The 20,748-nt window shown below is 36.5% G+C and overlaps 1 protein-coding gene across 24 annotated transcripts in view; it reads right to left on the bottom strand.

Annotated features, from left to right (window-relative positions):
- The window catches only part of PARD3 (par-3 family cell polarity regulator), a 438,795-nt gene that overhangs the window by 172,319 nt on the left and 245,728 nt on the right, over positions 1 to 20,748 (bottom strand). For 17 of the 24 annotated variants that reach the window (XM_071734825.1, XM_071734818.1, XM_071734834.1 and 14 more), the window contains 3 exons: positions 16,900 to 16,938; positions 4,338 to 4,526; positions 3,674 to 3,844 (listed from right to left, as the gene is read on the bottom strand). In XM_071734825.1, the coding sequence (XP_071590926.1) occupies positions 3,674 to 3,844; positions 4,338 to 4,526; positions 16,900 to 16,938 (399 nt within the window). The remainder of the gene's footprint in view (positions 1 to 3,673; positions 3,845 to 4,337; positions 4,527 to 16,899; positions 16,939 to 20,748) is intronic. The other 7 variants (XM_071734820.1, XM_071734843.1, XM_071734821.1 and 4 more) reach the window with 1 other exon arrangement.

The following is a 20,748-nucleotide window of genomic DNA, read 5'->3' as shown; positions in this document are numbered from 1 at the left end:
AGATCAGAGATAACTGTCCCTGCCTCTCCAAACCCAGGACACCAGGGGTTGAGCTGTCCTCTCATCTAGACAGCAACCAAAATGCAAAACGCCTGTGAAAATTCTGGTCTGAACTGAAACACAGAGAAATGGCACTCTGCAGAACTATGCTGCCAAATTAATTGTTCCTCCCTTGCAATTCTTACAACTGATTATGAAAATTAATATTAAAACCAGAAGAACAGTTTTCATACTATAAACTTTCTTAAAATCCAATTTGAATTCAATTTTACTGAATAAAAAACCAGACTAGGTTGCCTATCTCAAAAGAACTCAGTTTGATTTTGTACGTGCAAAGCAATTACTGGATGTGAAGCCAGGAAAGAAAAAAAGGCTTGGGTTTGGTTTTTTTTGTTCTATTTGCTGTTGGTTTTTAATAGCCAGATAGCAAATGTTTTTATCCTTCAGATGCTGAGCACAAATCTTTTTTGCATTGGCATTATTGCCCCTTGTACTGATTCCTCTTCCAAGACACTTGTGACTACTCTTGTGGCAGGGTGGGAAATCCCAGGGTGCCAGGTCCTGAGTTGGTGCCATGGTCAGTACTGACCGCGCCACTGCAATGAAATGAAATAAACCTTTCTGTTGGAGATATGCAAAAGAGACTATAATCTGACTTGTTCCACATAACTGTAGCTCTGCAAGGCTAAAAAGAACTCAAGCTATATTTTTTTCCATAAAGTGGGCACACAGAATGCTGAATCAATACAGGAAAGCAATCAGTTAACAGCATCTTTTTTTGTTCCTATATATCTTGACACCTTTAGAGAACCAAAAGAGAGAAAAAAGCTTAGAAAGCACTAGGGAATTACTTACTTGAAAAGTACACATTTCTTTTGAAGCAAAAATAGTGGAAACACATTTCTGAGGAGCATGCTAGTAACTGGTGTGATTTATAACTCCAGAGTCTGCCCTTGTGCTTTTATTTCTAATCTTCAAGTTCCTGAATTTGCTGTCAGTCAGATGTCATTTTAATTTTTTATTCTTTGCTGAGATTCTATACTAGGCTGGTGGCAGCTACAGGAAAATGCTAAGGGGGCAGCTTGTGTGTCAGCACATCTAACTAACTTATCAAAATTGCTGAAGCAAGCATAATATAGCTGAGGCTGCCAGCTATGGTCAGTCTCTGATCCTCCATGGGAAGGTGATGATCAGTCATGCAGTGCTGCTCTCCAGCTGGGTCTTGGTCCACATATCCATGTTTTGGGGTTAAGGTGACTGAATACCATACTCATATATGTTATTCATACAATCACAGAATCATAGAGATTGGAAAGGCCCTTAAGTTCATCAAATCCAACCATAAAACTAACACAGCCAAGTTTACAACTAAACCATGTCCCGAAGCACCACGTCTACATTATACATAAATAATACTATCATAGTTTGTCAATACTATATCTGATTTATAATATCTAAAGAATCACAGAATCATTCGGGTTGGAAAGGACCTCTGAGATCATCAAGTCCAACCCTGGACCCACTTCCACTGTGGTTACCAGATCATGGCAGCGAGTGCCACATTCATTCTCTTTTTAAAAACCTCCAGGGACGCAGAATCCACCACCTCCCTTCCCTGGGCAGCCCATTTCTCTATTTTGGTTCAGACCATGATAAAACGAAAGCTTAAATAAATCCAACATTTGAGCAAGGAACGAAGGTTTTGTTTCAAAACACTAAGGAAAAAACACTTGTCTTCATTGCAAGACTACCAGAAAACTGGCTTCTTGAATATTGCCAGCTCAGCAGGTGAACAGTTTTATGTCCATACAAGTTGGACTTTTATCATATTAGTAGTCATTTTATTTTCTTTGGATGAATGTGATGAAAGGAAGAATTCATAGAAAAACAGTTACACTACACCAATATTCACATATCATTACTAGGCTCATCTCACTAGCTTATCAAGGAGCTGGAAAAATCCATGAAAATAAACAGTGAAGTAGGCCCATCCTTGTCCCTCTACAGATACATTTTAGTGTATCTAAATATGGTTCTAATATCAGTTCTTTCACTTGGAGCATATATACTGTAGACTGAGCTGTGCCATTTTTGGCATGTGATTAAATTAGCAAATATTAAGCCTATGTAGGGCAACAATCTATTCCTTACTTGAGTGAATAAAAAAATCTATTGGATTTAAGAAGTAATGTTTTTGATTCACCACTGTTGGACCTGCTCCATCATGTTTACAAACACAGCCTTGGTACATGTGTTCTAAAAGATATTTACTAAGACAAAAGTGAACATCTTCCATACCCTTTTTGTGGAAAAACGCAACAAACCTAAACACAGAAATAGTCTAAAATTTACCTTTATATAGTATATATATATATATATACCTTTATATAAAATTTACCTTTATATAGCACCCTTTATATATAGTAACATATAAAATACATCTGAAATTGATTAGGAAAAAGGAACAATCTCCAAAGGATAGTCTGTGCTCTCTAGAGTCCTAGTTCAGAATTATAGCTGATATAAGAAAAATAGGTCAAAATTCCTTCAACACCAATGAGAAACTGTGCATCAAAGCTGGCTTTCTATCAACGTGTATATATAAATGTGTTATGTGTATTAAAGCTGTGTATAAGCCCTTAATCAAGGGGAGCTTAATATTAAGTGTATTTTCAGACGTGATTGTCTAATATGCTATGAACTGGAATTTTTTTTAAGATCCATTTTATGCATTAAAAAATAAACCATTGCCTTTCCCCCTAGGCAAGATCAGCAGTACTAAACCAATTTGTGCACATCATTCTTGAAGGATGATGTTCAAGAAATAACATTTCTGATAAGACCTTACTGGTGTTAAGAAGAAAGAAAGAATGACTTTTAGATATCTTAAGAACAGATGCTTCTCTGACCCTCCATTCAACTGCACCCTTTTTAACTTTGTGGTTTTCTCCAATTTGTCACAATCCTTTTGAAGTCTAATTCAGTTCTCCACAGCATCTGCAGTTCTCAGCAGTATATGCCCACATATTTCTACTATATAGCATTGTTTACCTTCATCTAGAAGATAAACTATTAGAAATTATGAAAATGTTTCAAAACATTAATACATTAACAGCCCAGTGGAGGAGACAGAAGCTACAAATAACATAAGAAAAGAAATAACTACTTCACCCTGAATCAGTATTTCAGGCTTCCCTGCAATGAAGGCCAAGATATAACATATTTAAAATCCAAAACTACAGGATTATTTGCATCAAGTGTTGCAGAATCTCTACAAGGAACTTTTAATTGCTTAGATAAAATATAATAATAAATTGTAAGAGCTCTAGTCTTAATTAAAAACTGAAAGTGAAAAAGCAGCAGGTCAGTTAACACTAAGTCTATAAGGAAAAGATTCAATAGACCTACATAAAAAACTCCAAAGAACAAAAATCACGTAAACAGTGGGATCCAATTACAAAATCAATATAGTTTTATTCAGTGTTTCCTGTCATTCATTGATGAAAATACTCAAACGAAAAACTCTATTGATTGGTAATAAAGTTAGCATGTCTAACACTGAAATTCAGATCATCTCTTTCTTTGGATTCTCAAATCTTATTTTCCAGGTCTCGGAGGAAACGACATCTAGAACACAAAAAAACTACCAGTCCTGTTACCAAAAGCATATTACCTCATTGCATTTACTTATTCGTCTTGCCACAATAAGCTGAATCATTCCTCGTTTGTTTCCTTCAGTAGACATAGACCTCCTCAAAGTTTCCATAGCATCTTGATTCGTTTTGCCCAATAATGATTCTCCATTTACTGCTATTAGTTGATCATTCACTCGAAGCCTGCCATCCTGGAAAGGGAAAGATTGCAGTTCATTACATAAACCACCAACAAAAGAAGTTTAATGTGGTGGAGATTAACAAAAAAAAATACATAAAAAACAACAACAACAAAAGAAAAATAATCAAACCACTATGCTTACTTCCAAGAGTTTATGGCTCAATGAACCCTAGTGTAGTATCTTCCATTGCAGCCACTGAAAGAAATGTCTATTCCAATTATAGATTTACACTGCAAGCTACCATCATAATCTGTTTGCACAAATAGCACACTAATTGAACTTTACCAGAGATTGCTTGTATCCTTTCCGAGAATCTGTAAAGTCTGTTTCAATCCTGGAAGATGCAAACATGAGTGTAGAAATCTAAACGTTACCTTTAACAGTCTAAGTGGAAAATGCTACTTGCAGGGCCACCTCATTATTTTTGAATCTGTGGTTATTTAAAAAAAAATGTTACTACAGATAACTCAAGAAAACAAAGGTACCCAGATGGTCCTCTCACCTTGGATGCTGCTCCACCGTTAATAATGGACTTGACGAAGATTCCTAAATCCGCATGGTTTTCTTTTGACCGGTTTCCTTTGACACTCACACCGAGTCCAGCTGATCCAGAGTCATTCAGTGGGACTTCAAAGGTCAGGAATTCCCTGGTGCCATCAGGTGTGAGGACAAGCTCCTCTTCTTCTGCTTTCTGTCAAGAAGATTAGCATGGGATTATAGAAGAGAATTGCTCTTTGGGAATTCTCTCCCTCAGCTATTAGCATGAAAAAAACCTGCTTTTAACTACAATGCCACAATATTTTCCACAGTAATTATTTGAAGAAACATGCGCAAATAGTGTATTTTCAATCACCTCCAGCTGATGCCTAATTTCAGAAATATATTTATGTCTAAGTGCTTCTGTGTCTAGTAAAATAATTGAATCGTGTGTCATTACTGGATATGCCATTAATACCAACTCACACGTATGCTGCTATTTCATTAGCCAAAAGAGAGCTGCATCAGATGTACTTTCTTACTTGCAAACCCACAAATTTTTTTAATACCATCATTATCTATGGTAGCTTTGCAGTCATGGGGAGAAATTAAGTGCAAGAAAATTAAATTAAAAAATTACTCGTTCACCTCAATTTGTTTAAAATTAGCTGTGTTACAAAAAACAGAAAATGACACAGCTGAGATCTGCAACAGGAGATCTCTCTGCTACTGCCAGGCTCAGCATCAAATCCAGCTCTGCATGACACCTTCCCTGTCTTTCCCAGCTCTGCCCTTCAGCTCTGTCCTCTTACTCCCATCCTTGGTTCTTAGCTGCCCTCCATGCCCTCCATACCCAGCTTTAACCTGGCTAGGACTATTTCATGTTTTGAACACCAGAAATTTTAGTCTCAGCCCTGTCAGTGCCCCTGGTAAGGAAATGCTCAGTGACACTTCCAGGCACCCAAAAGCTGTGCAGGCACAGGACACAGGTCTTTTGCTTCCCCTCATGTGGAGCTTGGGGTGGCAGCAAGCTGGGAGAGAGGTCCTGGATTGTCCCCACAGAGCACTGGCACTTGTCAGGGCAGCAGACTTGGGCACAGCACCCAGGAAAGACATTGGTCAGGCCCGATGAGTGGTGCTTACACAGAAGAGGCTCCTGCTCAAAGGAGGAACAAGAGTGAGATATTCACCATCCTTCTTCCCTGAAGTAGACATTGTCTGCTTCTCTTTGACTATCTTTCAGTTATAACAAAGTGGTTATAACCACTTCTGGTTATTGCCTTATCAACTACAAAAAATGAAGTTGTTTTGTTTTGTTTTTTCTCCCACATGAAGGAGGAACATCACGAGAACGTCCACCAGACAGCACACAGTAACGTCCAACAGTCAAAAGTTCTTCTCTGGAAGAATTAATCTGGCCAATTTTTTTTTAATTACCTCCCTTTGCATTACCTCCCTTACTGACAGTTATTTTATACTGACTTTACTCAAGTCACCCTCATCATTTGAAAAGAAAACTCCTATTTTTCTCCTACTCCCAGATACCTGCAGCAGAACAAAACACGAGAAGCTAACATGTGCCTGCAAAGCCATCCCTGTTTCTTAAGACCTGAGGAAATACAAAAAGCTGACAGGCTCTTCTGAAATCCAGTCACAGACTTCGGTAAAGATGGATGTGAAAGCCATGTGGAGTACAGCAGCTGAGATGATCAATTTGGGCACAAGCATGTTAGTTGTGTCACCACTGACCTAGAAATGTAGTGTGAAAATGTCACATGGGAAAGCAGTCAGATGCTGAGAGAACCAGAAAGAAGGTGGAGGGAAGAAAAACAGGAGCTCTGTTTTTTTCCACTTGATTAAAAGCATGAACCTTAATGTGTTCACCAGCATTTTTCCCTTACATTAGACACTATTTGCTTGTCCACACACATCTTTTGTTTATAAAAAAGCCCACTGCTTCACTAATTTAAAATGAAAAAAAATATTAACACCCCTTATCCAAGTGCCATGGCTAAGCTGTCCCACTTATGAATCCTATTGTTCAAAAATCCCTTGGCCACGCAAATCAGCTGTGCTAGCTGTCAGGAACGGAAAGATGCACTGTGTCTATGGAAAAAATACTCAATCTTAATAGTATTTCCCAATCTGGGGGAAATTATTAGCCTTATATTCCCATTTGGGTCACAAGAGCACTAGTTACAGCATACATTTGAGATGCATCTTTTGCCAGGTGGCTGCAGAATAGAACAATCTAAGACAGATGAACATTGCCTTTTAGTTTCTGTAACACTGACCACTTTCATATTCCTTAATAAATTGTAGGAATAAAAGCTTGTGAACCAAAAGGCTGATAAAGCCAAGGTAGGATGTATGGGTAATCCAAGAAAGCACATAAGATTATTGGATTTTTCTTTATTAATGCTATCATAAATTTACAATTAATCCTCCCCCTCTAACAGTCCTTTCTATATGCTCTAAAAAAGCAAGAACTTCAGTCACAGCCATCTCCCTTCAAGGGCAGAAAACTAACCTGCTTCCCTGCACAGCCCTTCCCTTAGGGTGCACCTTTATAGGCCAAAAGGTCAATTGGAGAGAGAATCTCAATAAAAATCCCCAAGGACCGGGCTAATGGTCTCTACACTAATTCCTTTCAGCAAGACCAAAGAGCTGCATTATCAGCTCAGCACTGTTCCTCTTGTGAGGCTTCTTTTATTTTCTACAGTCTTAAATAAGGAAAAGATCTAATGCTGATATCAAGCTACAGACACTTGAGTGTGGAGGTGATAATTAAGACCTAAACCTGGAGGAAACTTCTCCTTACTAGCTGCACATGAGTAGACGAGGCAAGTGAAAAAAACCACAAAAAGCAGCCTCAGCTCCAGAACAGCAGTGAAACTATGAAAAAATTGCTCAATGCATGCAAAATAAAAAAATACCATAACTGACTTCAGACTAAATTGCTTTAGGGACTTCAGCAGGTATCCACAGTTTCGTCTACCTAAGCCAGCTATTTCACCACCATATCTGTGTCTGAAAGTTTAGGGACATGAGAATCCTTTTGCCCCTTAGAATCTGTATGTTGTCTGTCAGTACCATCTGCTTGAATATAAATTTTAAAAAGAGAATGTAACAGAGAGAACAAACATTTCCTTTCAGTATCCCACAATTTTGCCTAGAATACTTAAGAGAAAAACGTGGCTTTCAAGAATAACACTAAGACTCAGTGACTATGGGTATGAAGGTACAGACCTAAACATTTGTGTCACACCATGGTACCAAATAGAGTCTTACTATATATGATATATTGAATACAACTTCATGCATACAACCCTTGGAGCAGAACTAGCTAGTGATCAGGAATATCTAAGCATGCCATAAGGGAGCCATTCTCAGAGAAATAAGCAGGAAAATTTTAGCTTTATGCCATAATAGCTTGAACCAAAGTTGTAAAACAAAAACCAAACAAAAAAGCCAACAAAACCTAAGACTGGCTGAATCTTTTGTTTTTCAAAGCCCTAAAGAGTATAGAAACATTGTATGTAGAGCAATTCGCCCCAGTCAGTTAAGTATCAGCCATTATAAAAAAGTAAAATTTGCACTGAAATTGTGTTGAACATTAAGTACGTAAATGTAACAAATCACAGAAATTCCTTAATACATCCATGAGACAGCATAAAGATGCAGAAAAATCTAAAATGCAGCATTTAAAAATGTCAACCGAGAACACAATCACTTCCTAATTGCAATAAGTTCCATTTGATCTTGATACACTCTAAATTAACGGCTTTCCCATGTCAATCAAACACCTCAACACTATTTTCATGATTAGTTGATCTGTGGGAGAAATTTATCCCTTCATATATTTTGACAGGCCAACAGTAAACATGCAAGCAAAATTATGTTCTGTGAGCCATGAACAACAAATTTCAACTCCCTTAAGACATTTCACACACTATGTCCACAACAATTAACAGCAGAACAATATTCTTTTCAGACAGAGTCAGCTAAGGAAAAGGTCATCTCAAATAACTTCAGCTGGATGAATGAAGCTCAAGAATGTGACTTGTAAGAAAAATCCAACAAATATGTAGGTGACTTTTTTACCTTCAAATTCATACTTAGCATCAATTTATGCTAAATGACATTTGAGATAATTTTTTTTCTCTTTTTAATTGCAAATAAATATATTGTAACTTTCTGGCAAGAGAGAATTTATGGCAGTGCTTTGATACATAATTGGGATTAGAAAAAAACACCATACAATAAACAGGGGGGTAATTATTTTTCTCCTCAACATAACATTGTTTTTTGATCCAATTGTAAAACCTGATTTACTTTTATAAACAATGTTAAAATGGACCTTGATACTAAAAGCTCAATAATCATATTAGTAACAGCAGCTCCTCCTTGTTCTTGTGTTTTAAATACTATAAAGAAATTTCTTGCATGGGACTTTTTATAAAATCTCATCAGGGTTCAGCTGGTGAGTAAGAAGCTTGAGATGGGTGAAAAAAGAAAGCTAACAGCAAAGAAAAACTCCTCCCACCTAATGGAGGAAGCAATTTTCAATCAAGCTGGGACAGGTTTCCAAAGTGGCTCACTGCAGCTACAAATCCGGCTGCATTCTCTCCAGGGAAGTTCATTCTCTTGCAAGCTTAGACATGCTGTCTTCTCAGCAGCTGTAAGCCACTGAAACTTGCCTGCAAGTTACTTTGTGATTATGTTTCCTTTCACAGAAGCAATTAAGAAAGCTCTACATCCCCACTCTTAGAGGGCAACCTGTATTTCAAAATTATGTACATGAAGACACGTCCACGAGAACATTACAGGGCTCTTGTATGCACATGTATATACAAACACACCCTTATATATGCAAGTACATATACAAACACACCCTTATATGTACCAAGATGATGAAATTCATGTGATTTATTATGCAACTATAGACTAAACCCTGCCCAGAGCCTCCAATGACCCCTTCTACATTATTCACTTTACTTGCCCCCAAATCCAGTTGTGTCCAGCCTTTTAACATCACAGCCCTAAGACTGTTAGCCTCTGTTTAATTATTATTTTGCTAAGCCATCAATATTTTGCCTTGCAAATGGGTCTTCTCTTTTTCCAATTTGTCCAGATTGCAAATTTCAAGTTCTTAAAAGATGAGTTTGAAGTCCCATGGATGTAAGAGCTCATCAAGTCTGTTAAAGTTACTAAGAAATCCTAAGTCCTATACATTGGAAAACAAATAAAATTTCTTAATATTATTATAACAAAATGGTTATGATATACACAAGAGAAAGAAGATTTCAATTAGCTGTTGTCTAAAGACATTCCTAATATCAGAGATTACTCAAATGGTTTTGTCCTACTAGTTAGGTGCTGTCAAATCAGGCCAACTTCTAAACTGGTATATATAAAAAGATGATGACTATCATCATACACCTTCACATATAGAAATATAGAACATAAAAATCAAAGAGCTCTAAGGATCCAAAACAGCCTCCATACTCAAAGCCTGTTTTGGGGGGATGATGTTTAGAACTTATGAACAAGTTATCAATGTATTACTGCTGGAGATACTAAAACCAGAGCAATGTAAGTGGCCTGTAACACACCTCTCTAACTGCAGTTGAGGCCTCTCCTCGGGAGGAACAACTGAGAGCTGATGCATCCCGCCATGGGTAGGCATTAAAGATAAATATAACTACAGCAGTCTGTTCAGATTTTAAACTGAACCTCCAGCAGGGAAAATCCTGCCTACTGATCCAATAGTGACATGCACACTCCAGCCCTATTCCTCCTGAAATACAGAAAGGCCTTTTATCTTGCTTTCTTTTTTTTTTCATCAGTCATGTTGCATTACAGATTATAAGGGCCTAAAGGATCTACTTACCTAGTTATAAAATTATATATGGTTTAAGTCAACTAAACAACTAGAATTCTTATGCTTGCTTTCTTTTTCTAGCTGTTCCTAGGTTAAGTATTTTAATATCTCTCATATGTTAGATAAGCACTAATGAATCTTATTTGCACGTATACACTGAGACTCATTATTCATATTAGCTAAGTTAATATGTCACATCTGGCAAAGTTTGCACTCTTGTTCAAATCAAACAGCAGCTGCTAAAAATCAAAAACTACATCTGAATTCTGAGATTTTATGGGAAACGTGGTCTGCTTTAATTCTAATCCCATCAAGGAAAAGTTTCTTGCATGTGGATTAACTTTGGTACGTATTTATACGCAGAAATGTCAGCTCATGAAAATACTACAAAACAGGCCTGTTACATTTCCAGTCATGTTCATTTTAAGGATTTAATTTAATATCAAAAAACATGTTCCACATTCAAAAATGTCTTCAGTTTCATGTTTTTGATGGATTAAAAAATAGTTTAGGAAAAAATTAAATGTTTTCCAAAGCACAAAAATTCTAGCATGTGATTTTCATTTAGCATGAAAATCAAAGCTTTGCAAAAGTCCATGTTTAAGTACATCCACATGTTTGCTATTTATCTTTATAAGAAGGCCATTGCTTGTCTATGCTAACATTATTCTCCCTAACACTAACACTGATCAGGAATGTTGTAGAAACTGGTTTAAGCAGAATGAGATTCTACATTTGGTACCAACTGATCAGGTTCTGCATCTCAGAATTTCACACAGGGACTAGTCTGTTGCTTTTACCATGACTGCACTTTATTCTGGCCAAATCCTGAACATATTTGAACATATCTGGTTCCAAAGTGTTTGTCCTACTCAAAATTTGTGCTCTTACTGTATATTCTGAAAGAAATATACAATTGCAATGCTAGCTCTGTTTCCTTACAAATGCTTATCCTAGAGAATTGAAAACCAAGGGATTAGATACAGAGCAGGTGTCTGCTCTGCCAAAGCTGTCTATAAAGCTACAGCTCTCTGTGCTATCTCTTGCTCAAGAGAAACTTCAATGCCCAACACAGCTCCCTAAAAATCTTTATTCTCTCTGGCCTATGGGATGAGCAAGACCTGAAAGACTAAAGAGAGTGTCTGTGACAGAAAACCAATCACAAAGAAAAAAAAAAAAAAGGGGTCGGGGGGCGGTGGAAACGCTGCCTTTGTAGAAGTCCGTGTCAAGAAACACACTCCACATGAGGCAATGCCTGTACAGAGCACTGGGACTGATGTGTTTCCAGCACCCATGGCAAACTTCTTCATTTCACTATTTTCCTTGGATTTAATAGCAAGAAAGAAGCAACACGAAGAGTTTAAAGCCAACAGCGCAAAAAAAAGGCAGCTTTGCACACAACCAATGAGTTTTCAGATATGAAATAGGAATTTTAAGCAACAATGTGAACTTTGCACTCACCCAAATTAGGATAAGCATTGAAAGAACCCGAGGACCCTATTGCCTGTGCTAGCAGATGACCAACTAAAGGACCTGGTGACCCCTTTCAGTAACTCTCTCCATATTTCTTGTTTGAATTGTAAATGCCTTACAAAGTCAACTCTTGTTATTCAAAATAACAAAAGGTCAGTGTGTAGGAAATAGTATAATGGTGAATAATGGCACGTACACCAGTGTGCCCTCAGGATGCCTCTATAATGGTGCACTAAAGCAACTCTGTTACAGAACAGCAGTGAAGCAACCCATACATTGCCTTGCACAACACCAGCAGCTGGCCAGCAAGGGTAAGGGCTATCAACACGGCTTTGAGAAAACTACTACAGCTGCCCCACGGCACTGAGGGAAGCCAGCTTGGGTCTGCCATACTGCTCAGCTATATCACCTACAGATGAGAGTCAAATCCATGAGCCTGCAGGTCAGACCCAAGCACAGCATTACACAGAAGTTCATATGGATTATCACTGAACATTCCAGGAAATTAATTGATAAACATAGTCACTCAACTGTTGTATTAATTATTCACTAGGGATTAATTTCTCAGCTCTATTCATTAATGTCCCAAAAGACAGTGTTCAATACTTGAGTATTTTCTATGGTAAAAAACTAAACACAACCATGTCCTGCAGAAGATCACACAAGCACTACCTCTTTCTTTCATATGGCCAGTGATGTGCTTCTTATCTCATAACTTCATTAAAAATACAATCTGAAACCTGGACAAATAGCATTAAGAAGGCTTTTAATCATTGTAACCACTTTTTTGCCTCTCACCATTAGATGATAAAAAGGTATAAAAATAATCAACACCAGTTTATTTGCAGTATTACTAAACACCATGAAAGAAATAACAGCATCAGCTTAATCATCAGTCAGACCTCTCCTCTAGTCATAAAATCCCTCTGTATCTCATGGTATCAACACCACTATTGGTGTAGATTTATATTAGCCAATTGGCTCAATTTTTCAGACATTTGGACCACCTGTTGCAGTAATGGAAACTGATAAAGCTCTAAACTGTTCTCAAAATGAAGGTTCTGTGTAAAAGAGAAGCATAAATTGAGTGATATAAAACTGCTATAAAAACTGAAGTTCTGTGTTAATGCTATATACGAAGTGGTGGGAACTTAGTGTACAGCTTTTGAAAAACAGCCATGGATACATACCCAGTACCTATGTATCTTGAACTAATACCATTGGCTTTTCACCAAAAGTAAAAACCAAATACATTCACACTCAGGACACTGCCACCTTAAAGCTCAACAGTGACAGTGGTTTTTTTGCCCAAGATTAAGCTTCAAGAATTTTCCATCCATTAATCAATATAAACTATGTCTTTCTAGGCATTTGCAAGTGTATCTCATATTCATAACACACACAAAAAAATTAAAACAAAAATGTACAAAAAAATTAGTTCTTTCAAATTGCTTCTGACCACACAGTGGTATCATCCCATCCCTATAGGTGATGAATACTTGCATTAAGTGTAGCTGGCTATTTTGCTCAGAATCACACAGGAAACTCTATGGCAAGAGCAGCAATTGAACCAAAAAACAGATAGGCTTAGCCTTGACATTATCATTGGCTTCAGAAATAACAGAGCGATCATAATGAAATTTAGTAACAGGGGTATCAGATTTTTGAGTTCAGAAGAAAATAAAAAGCAATCCCATTTGCAATTTCTATCAGGGTTGCTAAACACGTATATATTGTTCCAACACACCAACAGCTCTGGGTATGTCACTGTTATGAATCCTGCACTCCATAAAATTCATAACATTCTGCTCACTTACAGCAATTTGACATGAAAACAAATGAGAACAGAAAACTGAAGCTTTCCCATGCTCCTGAATGCAACAATCATGAAATGAAATCCTGAGCCCTAAACTTTGAATTTCTTTTTACCAACAGACAACATTCCCTAGAAAATACTTCTATGATAATTATTATTTTTCTAGCATTATGCTTACAGGAATGCTAACTTGCCAGTTCTGAATTCAGGAAACAAACAGTGAATCACAATTGTAGAAGCAAAATATTACTGAAACACGACTGACTTTCAAAGAGTATGACAAAAAATTAATTGGCAGATGTTTTACATAGCATAATTAACAGTTCATTTCAATGCTCTGTAACAAGATTAAGATAATTATGCTTAGAAACAGAAATGTAATAATGATAAATTACTAGTTTTCATATTACGGTCAATCTCCTACATTCCAAATAATCACCACGTTTAGAAATAGGTGCATCTGTTCCATGTTGTCATCAGCTATACAAATGGCACAACTCATGGTTGGGTGAAAAAATCTTTCAACCAAGATACAGATTTCATTGCATCAGGAGTAAATGGAGCTCCTGTTCTGTTTTATAGCAGAACAGAAGGTAAAAACAGCAGCACTGTTTTCACCAGGGCACAGTTACTGGATAGAAGCTGAAGTTGTTTTAGCAACTTGCATTTCCCGTGGATAACTGAAGAGCAAAGCTTAAATTCCTTGCACTTAGCAAGTTACAAAAATGCACTGTATGGAAGTTCAAGAATGAGAATATGAGAATCTGGTTTCTATGACAAGGGGGAAAATATGCAGTCATATGCTTTCCTATATGGGTAGTTGGAATAAAATCTCTCAAGGATTTTAGGTAACAAATAAATTAAGAAAAAAAAAAATTCAAGGTTTTCTTTTATTACATCCGTGAAGATTCTGACATCTACATCCAAGTGCTACAATAGTAGTGTAAACCGTGTCAAAGTGACAGTTACATGGATGTAACCCCTTGAGTGTTAATAATGTGTTGATAAATTAGGCTTTATATTTTGGGATCTAAACATAAGTTTTATTTCAGGTTTTCAATTTTCAAGGGTTTGTTTTGGTTTTGTTTTTTACTTTTTTTCATTTCAAAATTGCATTTTTCATCTATTTCCCCACAAAGATATAATAACAACAACAAAAGCACAACCATTTTGCCTTTAAATTATAAACAGATACGTATTTCGTTTCTATATTTCTCTCTAATTTCTATAGCTTCACTGCTTTCATCATGCTTTTTTTTACTGTTGGTTTGATAGGGTTTTTTGCTTTGCTTTCTACTTTCAAGTCCTTGACACTTGGAGACTAAAACCTTGCAACTAACAGCACAAAGATCAGAGCAGGCACAGAAACAGAAATTGCAAGATTAGAAATCTCAAAGACCTGAAAAGCAGACAGAGAAGGAATACACAGAGATTGAAGCAGAACCAAGGAGAACAAAGGAAAGAGATGAAAAAATACTTTCAAAAATAATTATAGTAAAAAAGCATGACTTTATCATTAGTGTGCAACTGAGGACAATTAGTTTTGTAGAGCTGGAATATCGCAGTTATCCAAAGCAAAGTAGATTGAAAAAAGAGATGTAATCCAAAAGCATTGTGTATTATAAATACCCTCTGACACCTTTCACATCTAGTCCATTTTTCATTCTCAACTAGGAGTAGGAAAATTTAAAGAGACCTATTCTTCCTACTATTGATCACTGTTGCTCTCAGCCTTCAAATAAATAACAAAAACATCCCACTCCACAGCGAATGAAAAACGCAAGACATAACACACAAAAATTTTTTGTATTGACCAAGTTTCTAGCTTTATTTCCTCACTAGGCAGTTATGTGTCCAATTGCTTCCTAATTCACTTGCATAATCCCCTGGTTAACAAGTAATTTTTAGCTCACATCTATACAAAACAAATGAGAGATTCTTATTTTCTTTTCGCCATTTCTTAGACGAAGTCAGGAAGTCAATCAGAAAAATTGCAGAGAAAAGATTTCACCATGAAATCTGGTACAAAACATTAACTTTGCAAATGATTAATAACTGCTTTTTAAAAATACCCTATAGCAGCCTGCTTAATCTTAATGAGGTTTGGGGGTGGAATTTCAGCTCCTAAAGGCAGGACATTTATAAGGCTACACTCACAAATTATCTTCAATCATATTCAATTACAGGCAGAAATACTGTCCTGGGTTTGATCTTTGATTGCTTTTGATTGCTTTACATATCTTTGATTGCTTTGCATATCCACAATATGTGATAAGAAACTACAAATATAAAACATACATGCACTATGAAATGTACTAAAAAGATACTACCAGACACGTCTGGAACAATGAACCCATGATGGCAGAGGTCTTAGCAAACAACTTTTAGACTAGAAGAACACCAGGAGCAATGAAAGTGAGTATTGCTACATTCAACTCAAACACCCAGGTTAGCAGTTACATTCCATTGGCCTGAAACATTAATAGTATTAATCAAGGTACTCTATAGAATATTTCACTAAGATGTGAAATATCTCTTTACAGAGTCTTAACTTTCTTTTTATCTCAGTCACCATCTCACTATTGTTCATAAGGCATTCTGAAGCACCTACACAAGCTTCTTCTGTTTTACAGCAGCATAGTTAATTTCAAATTCCAGCATGAATCCTCTCAATTTCTCCATAATCTATTTTTTAGCTTTGAAACAGGGACTTCACTGAATGGAGTTTCTTGAAAATCCATTAACCAAGATACAGTATTCCTTTATGGTAATATATTATTGTTATGTCATCTGTTAGTGTTTCAGAAAAAAACCAATTTCTGTTTTAGAAAAACTATTACATATTTTAGTATAATGTCTGTTAACACTGGTCCTGTCCCACTGACTAAAATGTGGTATATAAATACTATACAACCACAATATGCAGCTTCACTGACATAACCCACACAAAACTGTTAGGAGCCCTCAAAGGGTTAAACTTTATACTACTTCCCTATAAATTCTTAAAAAGAACTAACAAACAGTGGTTTGTTATGAGGATGCAATTGAGACAAATCTAAACTGCCTAATTTCTGTGTTTGTATCTCAGGTTTCATTCATATAATCATGACTTAAACAATTAGTTTCAACAAGTAACCCAAGCAGTCTACTCTTATCATTCCAACTTTAGGCCTTGGCTGTGTATAGAAGATGTAATTTCAAACAGCTCTTGAGTGTACAGAATAAATGAATTGTATGCAGTATTCAGACAGAATTTGAAATTACATTGAAAAATGCATTTAAAATGTAAAGCTAGAGAGAGCCATCTACAGTATATAAGGTGAAAGGAGGTTCTGTGGAACTTTGATGGAGAAGTGCCATATCAATTTAAAAACATTTGGGAGTCTTCCAGTATGGAAAAGACAAAGCTCTTACCGTTTCCTTTGGAATTTGTGACTGGCTTTGTTCTGCATTCTAAAGGAAGTAAAAAAAATACGTAAGAACACGACTACATATGACATATACTATCTATCAGCAGGGGGATAAACAAAGAGCTCTAATTCTGACATGAAGTGGTAATGGAAAAATTAAGATTGTTCATCACACTCCAGGATTCAAATTTGTCTAAGCAAGCACTAAGTAAGAGGTGAACAAAAATAACTTCCAGTGATCTTAGGCCAGTGCACCTGGCTTTCCCTAGCTACAAGGCAGGTGGGTATCTGAACAAGGAAGGATCGTGGTTGCTTTCACCATTTTCTGGCTTGTAAAATGTCCTTTTTCAGAGATGTTCTCCCCAGGCCTTTCCCTTCTGTTTTCAAGTTATAAAAGCAACCACAACAGTCCAAAAGAACCCTTCCAAATAATTAAAACAAATACCTATTTTTTAAAACACACGTTCTCATTTTAACAAGGGATTTCCCTTTTGAGTGTGTTTGGATGAATCAGAACTAGAGTAATGGATATCCCAGGACAGTACCCCAGCTTTCATTCCACCACAAATGGGACCCTCACATTCCTCACCTGTGTCTCAGGGGATATAAGGCAAACACACATCATTAGAAAACTTTTCTCCACCCCCCAACCAATTCCGGAAACACACATAAGAAATTATTGCTTGCCCAAGCTCAAACCTACCCATCTTAAAACACCTTTGAGCACCCAGAAGCCACTTCACTGCTGGCTGGATGATCACTTCTGGGCTAACCAGATTTTTCTTGCCATTCAGATGGCCAAAATGAAATGCTAGGGCTTAGCAGACTTTTTTGCTTTGGGAGAGTTTAATTATTAGACATAAAAATGTAGCGGCTAAGCAGTAAGACAAACATCCAGTTAGCTTTAGCCTGCAGCCAACAACCAATAAAAAAAAATCAGTGAAAAAGCCAACTACAGGAACATGTAAAGGACCTACATGTAGCAATGGGCATACTAACTTTCAGGGCACAGGAAACAAACTCTGCCAGCCATTCTCTGCTGATACTGAGAATTTAGGTCAAATGCTAAATGATCCAAGTCAGTGCTTCAGTGGATTCCCACATTCAGTAGCAGCCTCTAAGAAAATCCTTCACAGCAAGTTATGTTTGGTTATGTGGGCTAACCACAGTATAACAGGAGCTCTGCTTAACCAGAGTAACTGTCACCCCTTTCTTAAAGCAAGGGCGTAGTAAGGGAAGAGACAACCTGCCTCTCACACTGTTGAAGACAAGCCCTAAAATATTGACTATGTAGCCTTAGGTAACTCTGGAAGCAATAAAATGCCTGGTATTCTGAAGAAGCATAATTGTTGCTCCAGATCTCACTGGTTAGAAAAAGTAACTCCTGCTAATTCAGCTTTACTCCCTGCTTTCACCTTTTACTCACATTTACCATGATCTACTGCACTGGCTGATCACACACGCACACACACACACACACACACACACACACACACACACAGACACCCTGATCTCACCACACAAGCTATAAAGATCCCACACTGACCTAAACAGGCTCAGATTAACATTTCTGTTAAGTCTGAGATACAACTGCACATTTTCATAGCTCCCTTCCAGGCAATAATGGCAACATACCTCAAAGACATAAAACTCCACAACTCTCCTGACAGTTTACTGTCTTCATTTTCCTTTTTAAGAAACCTAACAATAAGTAACTTTTGAAAAGTCGCTTAAGAAGCCATAGCCAAAACCATAAAATCTAAACAACTGACTTATTGGGATTACTACCTGTACAAAAATTGGCAAATACAAAACGGTTTTAATGCTGACTGCTCCTCAGCAAACAACCACAAGTCCTACCCTTTATGAGATGGATAGTATCAAGTAAAATGATTTTATGCATACAGTTTCCAAGACACATCCCATTCAGTTAATATGTAAAGCATTCAAATGTAGAAAATATGACAGAAATAGGGGAAGGATACAAGGACAAATTGTTCCTAAATGGCCAAAGAAGGTTTGCATGGGAAAAAATTGAACTGATGTGATTTTAGATTATTCCCCTCCTTCAGTGAATTTGTGGGGTTTTTGTGCATCAAGCTACTAAAAGTAAATGGGAGGAGCTGGCTGAAAAGTATTTCTTTTATATATATTTTTTTTTCTTTTGGATTAGTTCTTACCAGAGAAGAAAGAACAGCCCTTATGATGGGTTTTAGTTCAACACCTTCCCCAGCAATACTGCTTCTGCTCTTTGACAGCTGTAAGCAGAGCACACCTAACAGTTCATGTCAAAATGCAAATAAACAAATCCTGATGCAATGGAGAATCATTGCACACAGCTACTGTCAGATCCTCACAGTATCTTTGTTCAGCTGGAGCTATGGAAACATACACCTGTTCAGACCTGATCTCTGACTACATAGTGCAGAGCCCACCTACCACCTGACAGTCACAAGGAGATCTGGCTTCCCTATGCTGGGGTTTACCAAAACAGCAGAGTATTCCCCAAGTAGCAGCAGGCTACTGAGGCTGAACACATTTAAAGGAGTTGATTTCTTGTTATTTGTAAAACTATATCAAATATTACTATTAAATCTCTGCATTACTAAAATTATATTTTTTTTTACAATTATTTAAACAAAATACCCTGTTAGATTATGCACTGCAACTTCCTCATTTTACTATAGAAATAATATACACAAAATTAAGACATTTTCTTATTTCTAAGTTTATTTAGAAAACTTTAAAAAGCATTTTCATTCACCTTTATGTATGATAGCAACACTGTGAAGGTTACATCATAGGAACTTATAAACAGATTGTTCTAAGAGTTTCAGTAATAAGGTAGGGCATAATATGATTTCAAACTGTTAATTTCTCTTTATTTTATGACAACTTTCACTTCAGTACCTGAAATCATGTTCCAAGAATATAAGGATAAAAGTGTGCTTTCTTTGTAACATCCCCTGCCACTTTGACTTCCTAGGCTTAATTGTTGTTTTGAAAAGCAGAGGATAACGTTAATAGTCTGGAAATGGCCAAAAAATTTCATTCTATTTGCATTCAAAAAACCAGAAAACCAATAGAAAAATGAAGCAGTCAATACATCATACTTATATTTGTCTACCTCCTCACAATAATGTTATTCTCAAATAAGTTATTTTTAGAGCCATATATAGCTACAACACAAATAATAAATAAATTCAGCAGTTTCATTGAATGTAGAACAAAGTAAGACAGCTACATTCACAGTCTACCTTTTTGTAACAAAAATTATCTTGAATAAGTATCAGCGAAATATCTGTACACGTTATGCAAGTGGAGCAGGTACTGTATGAAATATCATTTTATTTCCATTTCATGTAAATTCCTCAGAAACACATTCTGAATTGCCCTAATAAGTTAATAACTGCAGGGTTTCCATTCCATAGATATTGCGTTTATATTAAAAAAAGGCTATTATGTCTCATATATTCTACTTTTTGATAGAAAGGTATCTACATATCCTGTTTTGGCATAATATTATATGCTCTAAAATATTTCAGTAAGCAGGTAGTGGGACAGATGGGAGGCTTTCAAATATAGATTTGTCCATATGAAAGATACGAAATAATCTATTTGCATGCATCCAAATAAAGGCCATCCAATAGCTTCTTCTAAAATAAACAATTTCACTCAAAATAAAACTCTCATTTATACATTACCAACAAATATTTAATTCCAATAGCAGATTTGAAAGAGAATAAAAAACATTCATGTATAATGTTCTAAATAAATCAAAATAGCTTTTTTTCTTTTCTTATATTCAGTGCTGGCCATACATGTTTACATGACAAGATGAAATCATTTGCTC

This window comes from Heliangelus exortis, chromosome 2 (genome assembly GCF_036169615.1).
Source record: "Heliangelus exortis chromosome 2, bHelExo1.hap1, whole genome shotgun sequence".
NCBI classification, from domain to species: domain Eukaryota; kingdom Metazoa; phylum Chordata; class Aves; order Apodiformes; family Trochilidae; genus Heliangelus; species Heliangelus exortis.
This window is presented reverse-complemented; position numbering and strand designations above follow the sequence as displayed.